Source organism: Tinamus guttatus, unplaced genomic scaffold (assembly GCF_059628265.1).
Source record: "Tinamus guttatus ecotype Peru unplaced genomic scaffold, ASM5962826v1 Tinamus_guttatus_pri_ptg000386l, whole genome shotgun sequence".
NCBI lineage: Eukaryota > Metazoa > Chordata > Aves > Tinamiformes > Tinamidae > Tinamus > Tinamus guttatus.
Genome location: NW_028288920.1, coordinates 566,169 through 579,901, shown reverse-complemented (window position 1 = coordinate 579,901; position 13,733 = coordinate 566,169). Strand labels below are relative to the sequence as shown.

At 57.2% G+C, this 13,733-nt stretch overlaps 1 protein-coding gene across 4 annotated transcripts in view; it reads left to right on the top strand.

Annotated features, from left to right (window-relative positions):
- Window positions 1-9,189, top strand: part of OTOF (otoferlin) — a 73,538-nt gene extending 64,349 nt beyond the window's left edge. For all 4 annotated transcript variants that reach the window (XM_088530724.1, XM_088530723.1, XM_088530722.1 and 1 more), the window contains exons 35-46: window positions 548-682; window positions 1,462-1,599; window positions 1,750-1,877; window positions 2,420-2,590; window positions 3,148-3,308; window positions 4,068-4,210; window positions 4,922-5,010; window positions 5,851-5,949; window positions 7,068-7,309; window positions 7,462-7,640; window positions 8,071-8,171; window positions 8,992-9,189. In XM_088530724.1, the coding sequence (XP_088386850.1) occupies window positions 548-682; window positions 1,462-1,599; window positions 1,750-1,877; window positions 2,420-2,590; window positions 3,148-3,308; window positions 4,068-4,210; window positions 4,922-5,010; window positions 5,851-5,949; window positions 7,068-7,309; window positions 7,462-7,640; window positions 8,071-8,171; window positions 8,992-9,172 (1,767 nt within the window). In that variant the 3' untranslated portion in view covers window positions 9,173-9,189. The remainder of the gene's footprint in view (window positions 1-547; window positions 683-1,461; window positions 1,600-1,749; window positions 1,878-2,419; window positions 2,591-3,147; window positions 3,309-4,067; window positions 4,211-4,921; window positions 5,011-5,850; window positions 5,950-7,067; window positions 7,310-7,461; window positions 7,641-8,070; window positions 8,172-8,991) is intronic.
- The last annotated feature ends 4,544 nt before the right edge of the window (window positions 9,190-13,733 follow it).

Below are 13,733 nucleotides of genomic sequence, written 5' to 3'. Positions count from 1 at the left end.
TCTTGGGACCGCTGAAATTTCTCAGTGAAATGAGAGATTCAGTGGATGCAGCTTTGCAGAAAAAGACCTGGGATCCTGGGGACAGTCAGGACAGTCAATAGTGGAAACTTGCAGCAGTGACGGCCAACTGCATGTTGGGTTGCAGTTAGCAAGAGCAAGCAAGCAAGTTGAGGGCCATGGCCAACCTTGCTGAGACTCAGGACAGGGAAATGCCCTGGTTCAATCTAGTGGTCCACGGGCTTTGCCTGGACTAATATACTCTGTGAATCTGGGCCTGAGAAGGGTTTTGAACCCCGGTCATACACAGAAGGGGAACAGTTGCAGAGCCTGCTCAACTGAGGTGGCCTCTTGAACACAGTCGGTTTGTGAAGGTGCTTGTGGCATAAAGGTCCAAGACAATGTCCTTGACTCAATCCCTTCCCATCCTAGAAAAATAGACCCTTGGAACTAAGGTGTCCATGCTCACTTTGAGTTTCCTTGGATATTCCACTAGGTATTTTCCTCATATTTTTGTTTACTTGGTTTTCTCTATTTTCTGACATCACAGGTCTTCAACAAAGAGCTGGAAACAGAGTTTGATTACTTTGAGGATTGGTTGCACACCTTCAACCTGCTCCGTGGGAAGATTGGGGACAATGACGACAATGCAACAGAAGAGGAGCGGATAGTGGGGAGGTTCAAAGTGAGCCTGGCTACTGGGTCTGCTCAGGGCAGGGGCAGCTTGGGGAAGTCTTGCCTATGGGTTTGTCTCCTGAAGGTGCGTTAGCTAAAGGAGATTGGATGCAATAGATGCCAGTTTGCATTGACCCAACCACATCTCCTTGCAGGAGAGAAAACCTCCAAGGATAGCCCTAGGAACCAGACGGCTTCAGAGAGTGCATCACAGAGGGAGTGATTTGTGGAAACAGATCTTAAGTGATTCCTACAGAAAGCCAAGGCAAAAGCAGATCCTCTTTATTCCTCACTGTGGATATGTCATGCCCTCTCTTGGCCAGATGAAGCCTGTTGATGCTTCTTTGCTTGTTTAGGAGAGGAGATGAGCTGGCAGTTCCCCACATTACCTAAAATCAGATAGTCCAGGAGCATGGAAATGAACTGTGTCCCACCTGATAGTTCCTGGATTTCCCAGACCCTCTCTTGACAACACCTTTTATTTCCATTACTATTGTTTTTCTGCCAGTTTTATTCCTGGAATTTCCTATCCATGAGCTCCTTTCTAGCCATGTTCCTATGCACGGAATTCGTCCTGCAGTCTGTCCAGTTTCTCTGCTCATGGTTGTATCCTCTGACAGGGGTGCTCGTGAGGCAGAGGAAGCTTACAGACCTTGCCTGTCTACTACAAAACATGTCTGGAAATAAAGATAGAAACCTGGCATTTGGGAAGGGTGGTTTGGGATGGTCAGTTTAGTCTGAGCCTCTGGAGCAACAGGACTAATCATGCTGTGCACTCCCTTGCACTAGGGCTCCATGTGTGTCTACAAAGTGCCTCTCCCTGATGATATCACCAAGGAGGCAGGATATGATCCCAACTTTGGCATGTTCCAGGGAATTCCCAGCAACGACCCCATCAACGTGCTGGTCCGAGTCTATATTGTACGAGTGAGTATGACCATGTGGTAGGCCAAGGTATGACCCGATGCGGCATCACTGGGGGAGTCCTGACGTGGGAGTCTACTGTTGTGTGCCAACATGGTGAAGAGGTTGAACTGGAGAGATTGAGGGCTGATGTATCTCGTCTTTTCCCTACAGGCCACAGACCTACACCCAGCTGACATCAATGGCAAAGCTGATCCTTATATCGCCATCAAGCTGGGGAAGACAGACATCAAAGACAAGGAAAACTACATCTCCAAGCAGTTGAACCCTGTCTTTGGAAAGTGAGTTGCCCCAACCCTGTTACCTGTCCGCACCCTGAAGAGTGAGCTAAGCCACTCTTGGACCTGCGCCCACACATCCCATAGCCACAGCTTGGGGTCAAAAATCACACTAGTCACACTGAACTTTCCTTGCATGCAGTGTAAGCAAGTCATCTGCCATTCTTCATCAGCAATCTGGTCAACACTGACAAGAGTGTTGATGAGACATCTATATCTAATCAAAACAGATGCCTATTTTAGGAAGTATGAACCCAAGTAACAGAATCGCCTAGCTCACCAGAGACACACAAACTTAGTTTCAGGACTATTGGGACACCCACAAAAGACAATCATGATGATCCTTCTCATGTCTAGCACTGCTGATTCCAAAACAGTCCATGTGGAGTATTAGTTACAATGCCTAAATTGAATGTACTGCAATGGCAGATACAATCAAACACTAACCGGAGATTGCAGCAAACCCATCTCACCCATGTGTCTTGAGCGCCATCCGGTCCCGTCAATGTCTGCTCTCCCTCTCCACCTGCTTTCTCCTGCCGTAGATCCTTTGACATTGAGGCCACCTTCCCCATGGAGTCCATGCTGACGGTGGCCGTGTATGACTGGGACTTGGTGGGGACCGACGACCTCATCGGAGAGACCAAGATTGACCTGGAGAACCGCTACTACAGCAAGCACCGAGCTACTTGTGGGGTGTCTCAGACTTACTCCATGTATGATCAAAGCTTTCCCTGTCCAACCTCCTGCCTGGAGCCGTCTTGGTCTCATCTTCCATGCTAGGCCTAAATTTCCTGTAGGAATCTCCCTCTTTTATTGCCAGCTAATGAGGAGGTCTGTGCTGCACCCTCACTCTTAACGTGGACTTTGGGACCAGCACAATGGGGTAGCAGTAGACCAAGTTGTAAGCAGGAGCACAGAGCAAAGAAGAAGGGGCTGAGGACCTTTGGTGGGGCTCAGTACGGAAGTGAAACCACTGCTGAAACAGCAGCTTGGCCAAAGCAGCAGAGCTGAACGTTGTAGTCAGAGCGCACTGGGGATTGCAGGTCTGGATCAGCACAGAGTAGAAGGACTGGGGTGGAAAGGTATTGGCCAAGTGCAGAGTTGGGGCACAGGTCGCCCTATCTTATTCTGAAGTTTCACTTTTGGAGTCTCAGTTTCTTCTCCTGTTAATCCTGGACAGTAGCATTTACCTTCCTGTCAGCTGGAAATGAAACTTCTTCTTCCTGCAAATCCTGCTACTCCTCCTCTGACCTTGCCCTCTTGTTCACAGACATGGATATAACATCTGGCGGGACCCCATGAAGCCCTCCCAAATCCTGTCCAAGCTGTGCAAAGAGGGCAAGGTGGACGGGCCGCACTTTGGGCCAGGAGGAAGAGTGAAAGTCGCCAACAGGGTCTTCACCGGCCCCACGGAGATCGAGGATGAAAACGGTACCTGCTCCATGGCGTGAATGTGGGAAGGGGACCAGGAGGCTGGGGTGTCCCCTCAGCATCCAGAACTGAATCCCATTACCAAGGTCTCTCCAGCCACCACCTTGTGTGGGGCCTGCCCCAGACCACGCAGGCGATGGGGTGGCTATCGGAATTGCTCATGAGCATCCCTGGCACAGCGTCATCAAAGCTCCCTTTGAGAACTTCCTCCTGGCTGTTATGTCCAAGGAGTAATGCAGTCATCCCATCCTGCCCCTTCCAGGGTTTAGGAAGCCACTGTCCACACAGCTGCATCCCCAGACAACGGTGGTGTCCGAATCGCTCGTACATACTCAATGAAGTTGAGTACAGACCAGCACGGGGTACCAAGGAGGGTAGCAGCATCAGCAGCTACAGAACTTGTTTAGCTTGGGAGAACAGAGACTAGCAGGGGATCTGGACCTTCTCTGCAAATGGCTAGGAGCAGAAAAAGGAGGGAACGAAGAGTTAGGAAGGGTTGATACAAGGACAACGTGGATACAAGAAAATGGAGAGGAGCACCTACTAGGTAGTTCTGCTCCCTTGGGGCTGGTAGGGTCTGGAAGAGGTAGCCAAGAGGAGCAGTGTGTGCACAGCCTTGGGGACGGAGATGTCTTCAGAGGTTTGCAAGGCCAGACTGGGGGTACTGTATGAGTTTGGGTCCTGCTTGGGGTGGAGGACCAGGGTGTTTGGTGTCCCTGTGTCCCTCCTGCAATCTCAGTTCTCCCTTTGCCCACACAGGACAGAAGAAGCAGACAGATGAACACCTAGCCCTGAGCGTGCTGCGCCACTGGGAAGACATCCCCCGAGCAGGCTGCAGGCTGGTCCCCGAGCACGTGGAGACCCGTCCGCTCTTGAACCCTGACAAGCCGGGCATTGAACAGGTCCCCACAGCCCCAGAGCAGCGGGGGAAAGGCAGGGACCTCGGCTGGGCACACCAGCTGCAACCCACCACGGCACGGGAACAGCGGGGAGGGAGGCGCTGCACAAAGTGGCACATGGACGTAACAGCCCTCAACATGCTGCCCTCAGACCCCAGCTGGCTCCATCTTCACTGCCTCTTCATCTCCAGCTGGCCCCATGTCACACAGCCCAGCCCCTGGGTTCCCTGCTCACCCCGTGCTGTTCTTCCTTGGCGCCACGCAAGGGAAAACTCCTCCAAAAGGGGCAAGAAAGGACCAAGAGCACCGCAGAGGCCTGCCCCACATCTGGCAGGGTTCGGTGCGATGCTCCAGGCCCTGCATTGCCCACATCTGGCAGGGTTCGGTGCGATGCTCCAGGCCCTGCATTGTCCCACATCTGGCAGACTTTGGTGTGATGCTCCAGGCCCTGCATTGCCCCACATCTGGCAGGGCTCCCTGTGCTCCTCCAGGCCTTGCATTGCCCCACATCTGGCAGGATTCAATGTGATGCTCAGGCCCTGCATTGCCCCACATCTGGCAGGGTTTGGTGCGATGCTCCAGGCCCTGCACCACCTCGGCTGGTCTGGAAGAGCCCTACTGCTGCTGTAGGGCAGGAGGAGCTGGGGGGGACATGCAGGTCTCTTTGGGCAAGGAGGATCTGGGGGACCTGACTGCGTCTCTCCAACCTTGCAGGGTCGCCTGGAGATGTGGGTGGACATGTTCCCCATGGATATGCCGGCACCAGGTCCTGCCATTGATATTTCTCCTCGGAAACCAAAGAAGTAAGGAATCTCCCAGCCCATAAATCCCAGGGAAAACCTGTGGCTGGGGATGCAGCTTTGCTTCCTCCTTATTTTACTGCTTCCCATGTCCCACCTTAGCACAGCCATTAGCCTGGGAACCCCAACCATGCTGGCATGTCCAGAGATCCTAAGACTAGAGGTATCCAGGAGCCCTTTCCCTGAGGGCAGTTTCCCAGCCTGCTTGGGGCAAGGAAAAGTCCCGGCATCAGGCTCAGGGACAGACTTGGCAAACCAAAGTAGGGCAGGCTGCGATCAGTGAAATAAGGAGTTCTTCATCCCATTCTGTCCCCTCTGATGCTCAGCCCGTCTAGATGTCATTTTAGAGAGACATTTTCTTCCTTACCCTCCATCCTATCCCTTTCTTACACAGCTAGACTGGGCTTTGGGCCCCTTCTGCCCATCTCCAGAGGATGCAGAGGGAATCCTCTGGAATTAAGCTGGGAATAAAAGAGCTGGACTCAGACTATTTTGCAGGGCCAGCAGATCCCACTGTAACCCCAATACCCAAGACAAGGCCTATCCTGTCTCCTAGAGCCTTTGGGTTGGGTCATGCAGCAGCTCAGAGTAGATGAATATTAGAGAAACTTCCCTCCGTTGTCCCGCTGACCCTGCCTGGCCTGCATCCCAGCTCAGGCGCAATTCCCCTCTGCGTTTTGGCCCACTGTGTCCCTAGGACAAGGACCCTGAGAGTAGAGAGTCCACGTGCCTGGCCCCCGTTTCCTGCAGCAACACCCCGTTCCCTCCTTCCCAGCCCGCCGCCTCCTGCCCTTCCCACCCTTCCTCCATGCCTTACCGCCTTGTCTCCCTTCCTCCCGCCAGATACGAGCTCAGAGTGATTGTGTGGAACACGGACGAGGTCATCCTGGAGGACGATGACTACTTCACGGGCGAGAAATCCAGCGACATTTTCGTCAGGGGGTGCGTGCAGTGGGGCTGGCCCGGGTCACCTCCGCTGCTCCTCCCGGGAGGATCCTGCTGCTCCCCAGGGCTGGTTTTGGAGAGGGGTGTCCTTGATGCAGCCAGGAAGGGGTGGCACGTGGGGAGGGCCCGGTAGCATCCCCGCTTTGTTGAGTTTTGTGCTCTGTGCCTCTTGGCCTCCCTTGTTGGCTGCCTGTCCCTGTGGCCTGCTGGGATCCTTATCTGCAATATCCATGAGGTGGTTGTAGATGATGATGCTTCCCTGCTGGGAAAGACATATCTGGCACCTATGCTAGGGGGTAATAGCGAGGGCCTTGATGCTTGCTGTCTTCTCCTTCTCTTTGGACGGGACCTGAGCACAGGCTGTTCCCCCATCCATAGCTCCTGCTTCCCCCATCCACAGCTCCGGGATACACAGACCCGCTGTCCCCCTTGGCCCTGGTCTCAGTGCCCCCAGTTGGTTCTTCAGCCCAACACAGCTCCACTTCCAGCATCTGGATCTGGGTTCAAGGGGTTTTCCTATCTCTGCTCCTCTCTCATCCAGCAGCCGGGGAGGATCGCTTCCAAAATGTGCTTGTGCCCAAGCCAAGGGAACCCACACTTTCACACACCAAGCCTTCACAGGACGTTTTTCTCCCAAGCTGCCAGCACACAGCTACATCCCCAGGTGGAGCAGGTTACCTGTAGCTCCAGCCCTGATGTTCTGCTCCTGGAACCACTCATGGAAGTTCCAGTCCTCTTGGCTGTCTCAGACACACAGACCCTCCCCATCTTCAGCTCTGCTTCAGACTTCCCAGCAACGCTCTCTGCTCCATTATGGAATCCCTCCTTTAACATCCCCCTATCCAGAGAAAGATCCCTGAGAACCAGCTTGCGTTTTTCTCCCACAACTACGTTGCTTTCACCCAATGTTCCCCTCAGGGTCCTCAGTGCCACTGTGGCCTTTTCGGAGGCTGCCATGGGGATTTGAGCAACCCCAGCCCATTGCTTCTGACTCCGGAGTCCTTCCAGTGTGTCCATGCCTTGTTGGCCTGGAGACAAACCAGATGCAAGCACAGGTGGCACTGTGTCCTCTCCTGCTAATTCGTGCCACCCCTGTTGCCGCTCTGGCCTTGCAGGTGGCTGAAGGGCCAGCAGGAGGACAAGCAAGATACGGACGTCCATTATCACTCACTCACCGGTGAGGGCAACTTCAACTGGCGCTACATCTTCCCCTTCGACTACCTGATGGCAGAGGAGAAGATCGTCATCTCCAAGAAGGAGTCCATGTTCTCCTGGGACGAGACCGAGTACAAGATCCCGGCTCGTCTCACCCTGCAGGTCTGGGACGCCGACCACTTCTCAGCTGATGATTTCTTGGGTAAGCGAGGAGGACGGCTGGGATGGGGTGACAGGGAAGCTGCGGGGTCACGTGGATGGTGGAGCAGGGAGGGATGTGGGTTGAGACAAGACTGATGTAGGAACAGAGCCTGGACAGGCAGCCCTGGTCCTTATCCAACCTTCTCGTGCCAGGGGCAATCGAGCTGGACCTGAACCGCTTTCCGCGGGGAGCCAAGACGGCGAAGCAGTGCAGCCTGGAGATGGTGACAAACGAGGCGGAGCTGCCCATGGTCTCCATCTTCAAGCAGAAGCGGGTGAAGGGCTGGTGGCCGTTTGTAGCCAGGGATGAAAACGACGAGCTGGAGATCACGGTAAGGACGGGTAGAGGCGGGGGGATTCCCTGTCCTGGAGGCTGCAGCCTTGGTGTACGCAGGCGCCCGCTGTGGCTCCCCTTCACAGCTGCATCAGACCCTTCTTAAGGAAGGAACTCTGAACTTAAGGAAAAATTTCTTCCCAGTGAGGGTGACAGAGCGATGGAACAGGCTGCCCAGAGAGGTTGTGGAGTCTCCTTCTCTGGAGATCTTCAAACCCGCTTGGACGCAGCCCTGTGCCACGTGCTCTAGGTGACCCTGTGTGTGCAGGGGGTTGGACTAGATGACCTCTAGAGGTCCCTTCCAGCCTTAAGGATTCTATGATTCTATGATTCCATGATTCTGCTCAGCACGTCCGGCTGGCCCGGTCTCCCGGGGCTCCGTGCCGAGCGCTGCCCGCTCCTCTGAGGGTTTTCTCTGCTCCCCGCAGGGGAAAGTGGAGGCCGAACTGCACCTGCTCACAGCCGAGGAGGCAGAGAAATCCCCCGCTGGGCTGGCCCGCAACGAGCCCGACCCCCTGGAGAAACCCAAGTGAGGAGGAGAGCCCCAGCGCGGGCCTGGGCCTGCGCGAGACGCTGCAGCGGGGGGTCCCTGGGGCAGGAGCCCTGCTGGGGGGTCCCCTGTCTGGGGAGGAGGGAGGTTCCCAAATCTGGGGGTGCAGGAACGAGCGCAGTGGGCAGGGTGCTGGGGGCATCTCTCCTGTTTCACCCCCCTGCCCTCTCTTCCCTTTCCCACCTGCCCTTCCTTATTCTCTCCCTCCTCTCCCTGCCTTCATCCCCCTTTCCCAGCCTCCCACCTCCTCTTCCTCCTCTGGTACCGGCTGCCAGGACATCGGTGTCATCTGTCCCCCCCCCCAAGCCCCTGCATTAGTCCTTGTGGCACAAAACCTGCTGGCTTCTCTTGGAAACTTTCCTGATGCTCAAAATCTTACGAGGAGCCGCTGAGGGAGCCGGGGTTATTTGGAGTGGAGGGGAGGCGGCTCCAGGGAGACTTCACCGCCCTCTACAACGACCTGGAAGGAGGCTGCAGTGAGGCAGGGGTCTGTGTCTTCTCCAGAATAACTTCCAAAAATAAGGCAAGAGGAAATGGTCTCAAGTTGCACCAAGGGGAGGTTCAGGTTTGATATTAGGAAAAAAATCTACATGGAAAGAGCAGTCAAGCATTGGAATGGGCTGCCCAGGGAAGTGGTGGAGTCACTGTCCCTGGAAGTGCTCAATGAACCTGTAGATGAGGCACTTAGGGCCATGGTTTAGCAGACATGGTGGTGATGGGTTTATGGTCGGACTCGATGATCTTGAAGGTCTTTTCCAACCATAATGATTCTATGATTTCTATATTTCTTTCCCAACAGCCGCCCGGACACATCCTTCATCTGGTTCCTCAACCCGCTCAAGTCCATCAAATACCTCATCTGCACCCGCTACAAGTGGCTCATCATCAAGATCGTGCTGGCCCTCCTGCTGCTCATCATGGTGGCCCTCTTCCTCTACAGCATGCCAGGCTACATGGTCAAGAAGCTCCTGGGAGCGTGAAGCAAACGGGCCTCCCGCCGGCCCCCGGGCCAGCGCCACCACCTGCCCCAGCCTCCCCGTGCCCTTCTCCTGCCCTCCACCTTGCAGCAGCCTTGGGGCACAGCCTCGTGCTGCCGCTGTGTCTCCTCCTTCCACCTTCCTGCTTTGTGGATCCCTTTCTTGGCTTTACTCTTGGAGAAATGATGTTGGAGAAGGGCTCCGATCCCGAGGCTGGGCCGTGCCCCACACCGGGGGTGACGGAGATGCCCGGCTGGCTACTACGGGGCACCCGTGCGGGGGGACTCGGATACCTCAGCCCAAAGGGGGCAGAGACCAGTGTCCCCGGGCAGCCCGACCCCTCTTCCCTGTGGAGAGCAGAGCGAGCGCTGGAGCTGCAGGAACGCTGCCCCGGAGCCTGGCCACGGTATTCCTAAAACCAGGGATGCGGAGGAGAGCCAGGGCGGGCTGGGCACGAGCAGGTCCCTGCGGCTTGGGGACAAGGCACGGAGCGGCCCTGGCATCTGCCCCCTATTAGCCCCCTCCTAGCCCTGTGGGTCACCCCAGTGTGGGGACACCAGCCACCAGAGCCACCCTACGAGGGGCACCTGGCTGCCCCATGCCCAGGGAGGGAGGTTTTCCAGCAGCTCCAACGCCTTCCCGAGGCCACGGAGCCAGCAGAGGTGGTGGCGCTTCCCCGGGGGCTGGCGCTTGGGTTCTCTGGTGCAGGGTGGGCTCAACGCTGGTTACTGCTTTATTTTGTACCGATCGCTGTTCACGGGGTCTGGGGCATTTCTTGCTGTGTATATTGGGGGCGGGAGGGAAGGAAGGGCTCCCTCCTCAGCCCCCGGCACTATTAAGCTGTTGAGGACCCACCTTTCTCGGCTTCGAGTGTGCGAGACCCTTGCTCACTACCTGGGGAACTCCTGGGGCTGTTTTTAGGATGATGCTGGTTTGATCTGTCAATAAAAGTCGGTTGAAGCTCTGCCAGAAGCGCCGCTGCCTGTCACAGCCCTGTGTCACCCGGACACACGCGCCCTGCGGTTCATCTCCAGCCCCCAGAGCGCAGCGGACCCACGGGGCAGAGACCCCCTGCCCCACGAGGCCGTGGACACGGATCTCAGATGCCACTGCAGAATCCAGGACAGTTTAGGTGGTCACGGACCTCTGCAGAGCTCCTAGTCCAAACCCTCTGCCCAGAGCCTGACCGGCTGGAGCAGGTTGCTCATGGCCACGTCGGGTTTTTAGGATCTCCAAGAATGGAGACTCCACCATATCTCTGGGGAGCCCATCCAAGGGTGAAGGTTCAACCACCTTCACAGGGAAATAGTTTCCTTCAGCTGGGTGAAATTTCCCGTATTTCAGGTTGTGCCACTTGTGCTTCACTCAGCACTTGCTCTCTCTTCCTTACGCCCCCATCATACCCTGGTAAGATCCTCCTGAGCCTTCTCTTCTCCAGGCCGAGCCGCCCCAGCCGCTCGGTCTCTCTTCCCATCATGGATACTCCAGTCCCTTAACCATCCTAGTAGCCCTTCACTGAATTTGCTCCGGTAGCTCCATGTTTCTCCTGTACTGGGGAGTGTGGATGTGGACACAGTAGCTCAGCCGTGGCCTCACCAGGGCTTCCTCAAGGGGCAGGATCAGCTCCCCGACCTGCTGTGACAATTCCTGACGCCTCTCATGCTGCTGTTGCTTTTCCGACTTTCCAGGCAGTCGGTACCAGCCTGTGCAGGTGCCCGGAGCTGTTCCTCTCTGGATGCAACCTCTCCTGGTGCATGGGGTTATCTCCCCCTGGAGTTGGATCCAGGACTCCCCTTCTTGGAACTCCATGAGGCTCCTCTCGGCCCATCTCTCCAGCTTCTCCAGGTCCCTCTGGGGGCAGCACAGCCCTCTGGGGTAAAATAGCCCATGCTCCAGCAGGAATTCCAGTGCTCCCGGCCTGCAGGACCGTTGTGATCAAGGGGAGGGCGAGATTGGGAAAGAAGAATTGCTCTCAACTCCCACTGTGCACTGCACAAACGTTTATTGCACCAACCCGAGGTAACGGGGACACCGGGCTCAGCACAGCCCCTGCCCCGTGCTCAGCTCTCCGGCTCCCGCACCGGCTCCTCCGGCCCAGCGTCTCCATCGAGTCCAGCTGCACCCAGGCCACGAGGGGCCGGGGAGACTCCGCGAGCGCCGAGTCTCCTCCGCGTCCCTGCACAGACCCCTGTAGATGGGGCCAGCCGCGGGCCAGGAGGGAGACTCCGTGACCCCAGACCAGAGCTCCGTGTTGTCCCAGCGCTGGGACGCCCAAGGGCTCCTCGCTCCCAAAGCTGCAGGTGGATTCGGAGGGGGACGGAGATCGGGCCGGGGGGCTCGGCCAGCAGGACGACTGTCCCGGGGCGCTGCAGGATGGACTCGCGCGCCACGTTCGGGGCCCGGCCCCGCGGGCTCCATGGGGAGGCAGCGGAGCAGCTCCACAGTCCAGCTCCGTGCTCACCCTCCGCTGCACGGGAAGGAAAACCTGGAATCAGCCGCAGGAGCCAAGGAGAGAAAGGCCGAGGAGAGGAAATCTGGCAGGAGAAGGGCGCCCTGTGCTCACTACGAGTGCCAGGGGGGCCAGGGCGGCTCTTGCCCGCGGGACCGGCCCTGCCGCTCGCTCGCACAGTCGCTCGCTAACGGGCAAAGGGACCCAGCCCCAGAGGCACCGTTATACCGGGCCCAGGGTTCTGACGGGACGGTGGCATCACGGCAACGTCCCCACGGCTGGGGACAGCCGGGGCGGCGCTGGCACCACCAGAACGGCCAGTCCCATGTGCAGGATGAGGCCTTCACCTGGTACCGCTGGATCCATGTCCCGGCCGTGCCTGGAAGGACAACAGAGATGTCACAGAATCCCAGAACAGTTGAGGTTGGCAGGGACCTCTAGGGATCATCCAGTCCAACCCCTGCCCCAGCAGGGACACCCAGAGCACGGGGCACAGGGGGCATCCAGGCGGGTTGGACATCTCCAGAGAAGGAGCCTCCACAGCCTCTCTGGGCAGCCTGTGCCAGGGCTCTGGCGCCTGCACAGTCAGCCAGGAGTTTTCCTTGTGTTCATATGGACCTTTCTCTGCTGCGTTTTGTGCCCACTGCCTTATTGTGGGGCACGACTTGGCCACATCTTCTCTATAACTCTCATTAGAGTTTGGCCCCATCCTCACAGTTTTTCCCCCCCAGGTGCAAGACTCTGGAATTCTCTCCACGGCACATCAGGAGCATCCAGCATCCACTCTTGGCGCATCCAGCCTCCCCAATCCCACCGGAATGTCCTACGACCACTAGCTACAGGTCTCCCGCTACTCTCTATGTCCCGAGCAAAACTCCAAGCGCTGCCTTTTGGCCACGTCTCAAGACCTCTCCTGTCTGCCCATCTAGCCCACGCTTCCAAGCTTGCTCTGGGGCTGGTTATGGGTGACAGTGTCCAAGAAGTGCCAGAGAAGTCTATCAGATTGGTTAAGCGTGATTACCACTTAGCGAATCCATACTCTGCCTCACCTTCCCGACCTCCACTTCCTTGCGGGCAGCAGGAGCTGCTCCATCATCTTTCCAGGGATGGAGTGACCTGCCTGCAGCTCCCTGCTCCTCCTTCATGTCCCTTGTGAAGCCTGGTGTGACGTTCACTTTCCTTCAGTCCTCGGCCCCTTCTCCTGTTCTCCATGGCCTTTCCAAGATGATGGGGAGAGCGGCCTAGCAATAACCTCCCCCAGCTCCTGCAGCACTGCCGGGCACATCCAACCTGAGCCCATGGATTCATAAATTTTCTCCTAGGGCATCCGTTGGATTTACCTCCAGCCTCATTTTTTTGTCATCTCCCCATTTACAGAGATTCTCACCGGCAGTAGCTCTTCATCTGCTTACCCGGCGCTGTTTTGCTGCTTTGTTGTGATTTTTTTTGATTTTTTCCCTCATTTCAGGTCACCAGCAATAAGGAACAGTCAGGGAGAGGAATTCCTGTATGGGGACAAGTAGGTGCCTGGCAAGACGGGTCTCCATCTGGGTGGCAATTAAAGGCACTGGTGAGGACAGGGATGGGGAAACCCCCCGGGTCCTTCCATAAACTCGGAGGGTGGAAAATCAAACCGCTGAGGACCCACACTGCAACCCAGCAGGGCCAGGCGAATTCCCCTTAGCATAAAACGCTGTGATCCCCGTCCGTGTCCTCTTTTCACGGTGTTTATCACAGCCGTGAAGGCTGTCACGGGAGAGCTCAGTCTCTATGCGCTGGGTGCCTGCAGTCCCGGACCCAGCGGGGCTGGTGCCGCGGGAGGGAATAGGGCCTAAGAGTGATTTTTTCCTGCCGCATTTCCCCGAACGGGCCCCCCAGAAGCGGGTATTTCGGTAACGCACCCGCCGCCTCAGCCCGCGCCGCCGCCATCTTGTGGCCGCCGCCCGCCCGCCAGGGGGCGCGCGCCACAAGATGGCGGCGGGGAGCGCGCGGGGCGGGGCGGGCGGTGACGCGCGGGGGCGGCGGGCGCGGCGCTACGGGAGCCGGCGGGGGCCGAGCGGGCGCGCGCGCCGGGCGGCGAGGCGAGGCGAGGCGGCGGGGCCGTGAGGCGGCAGC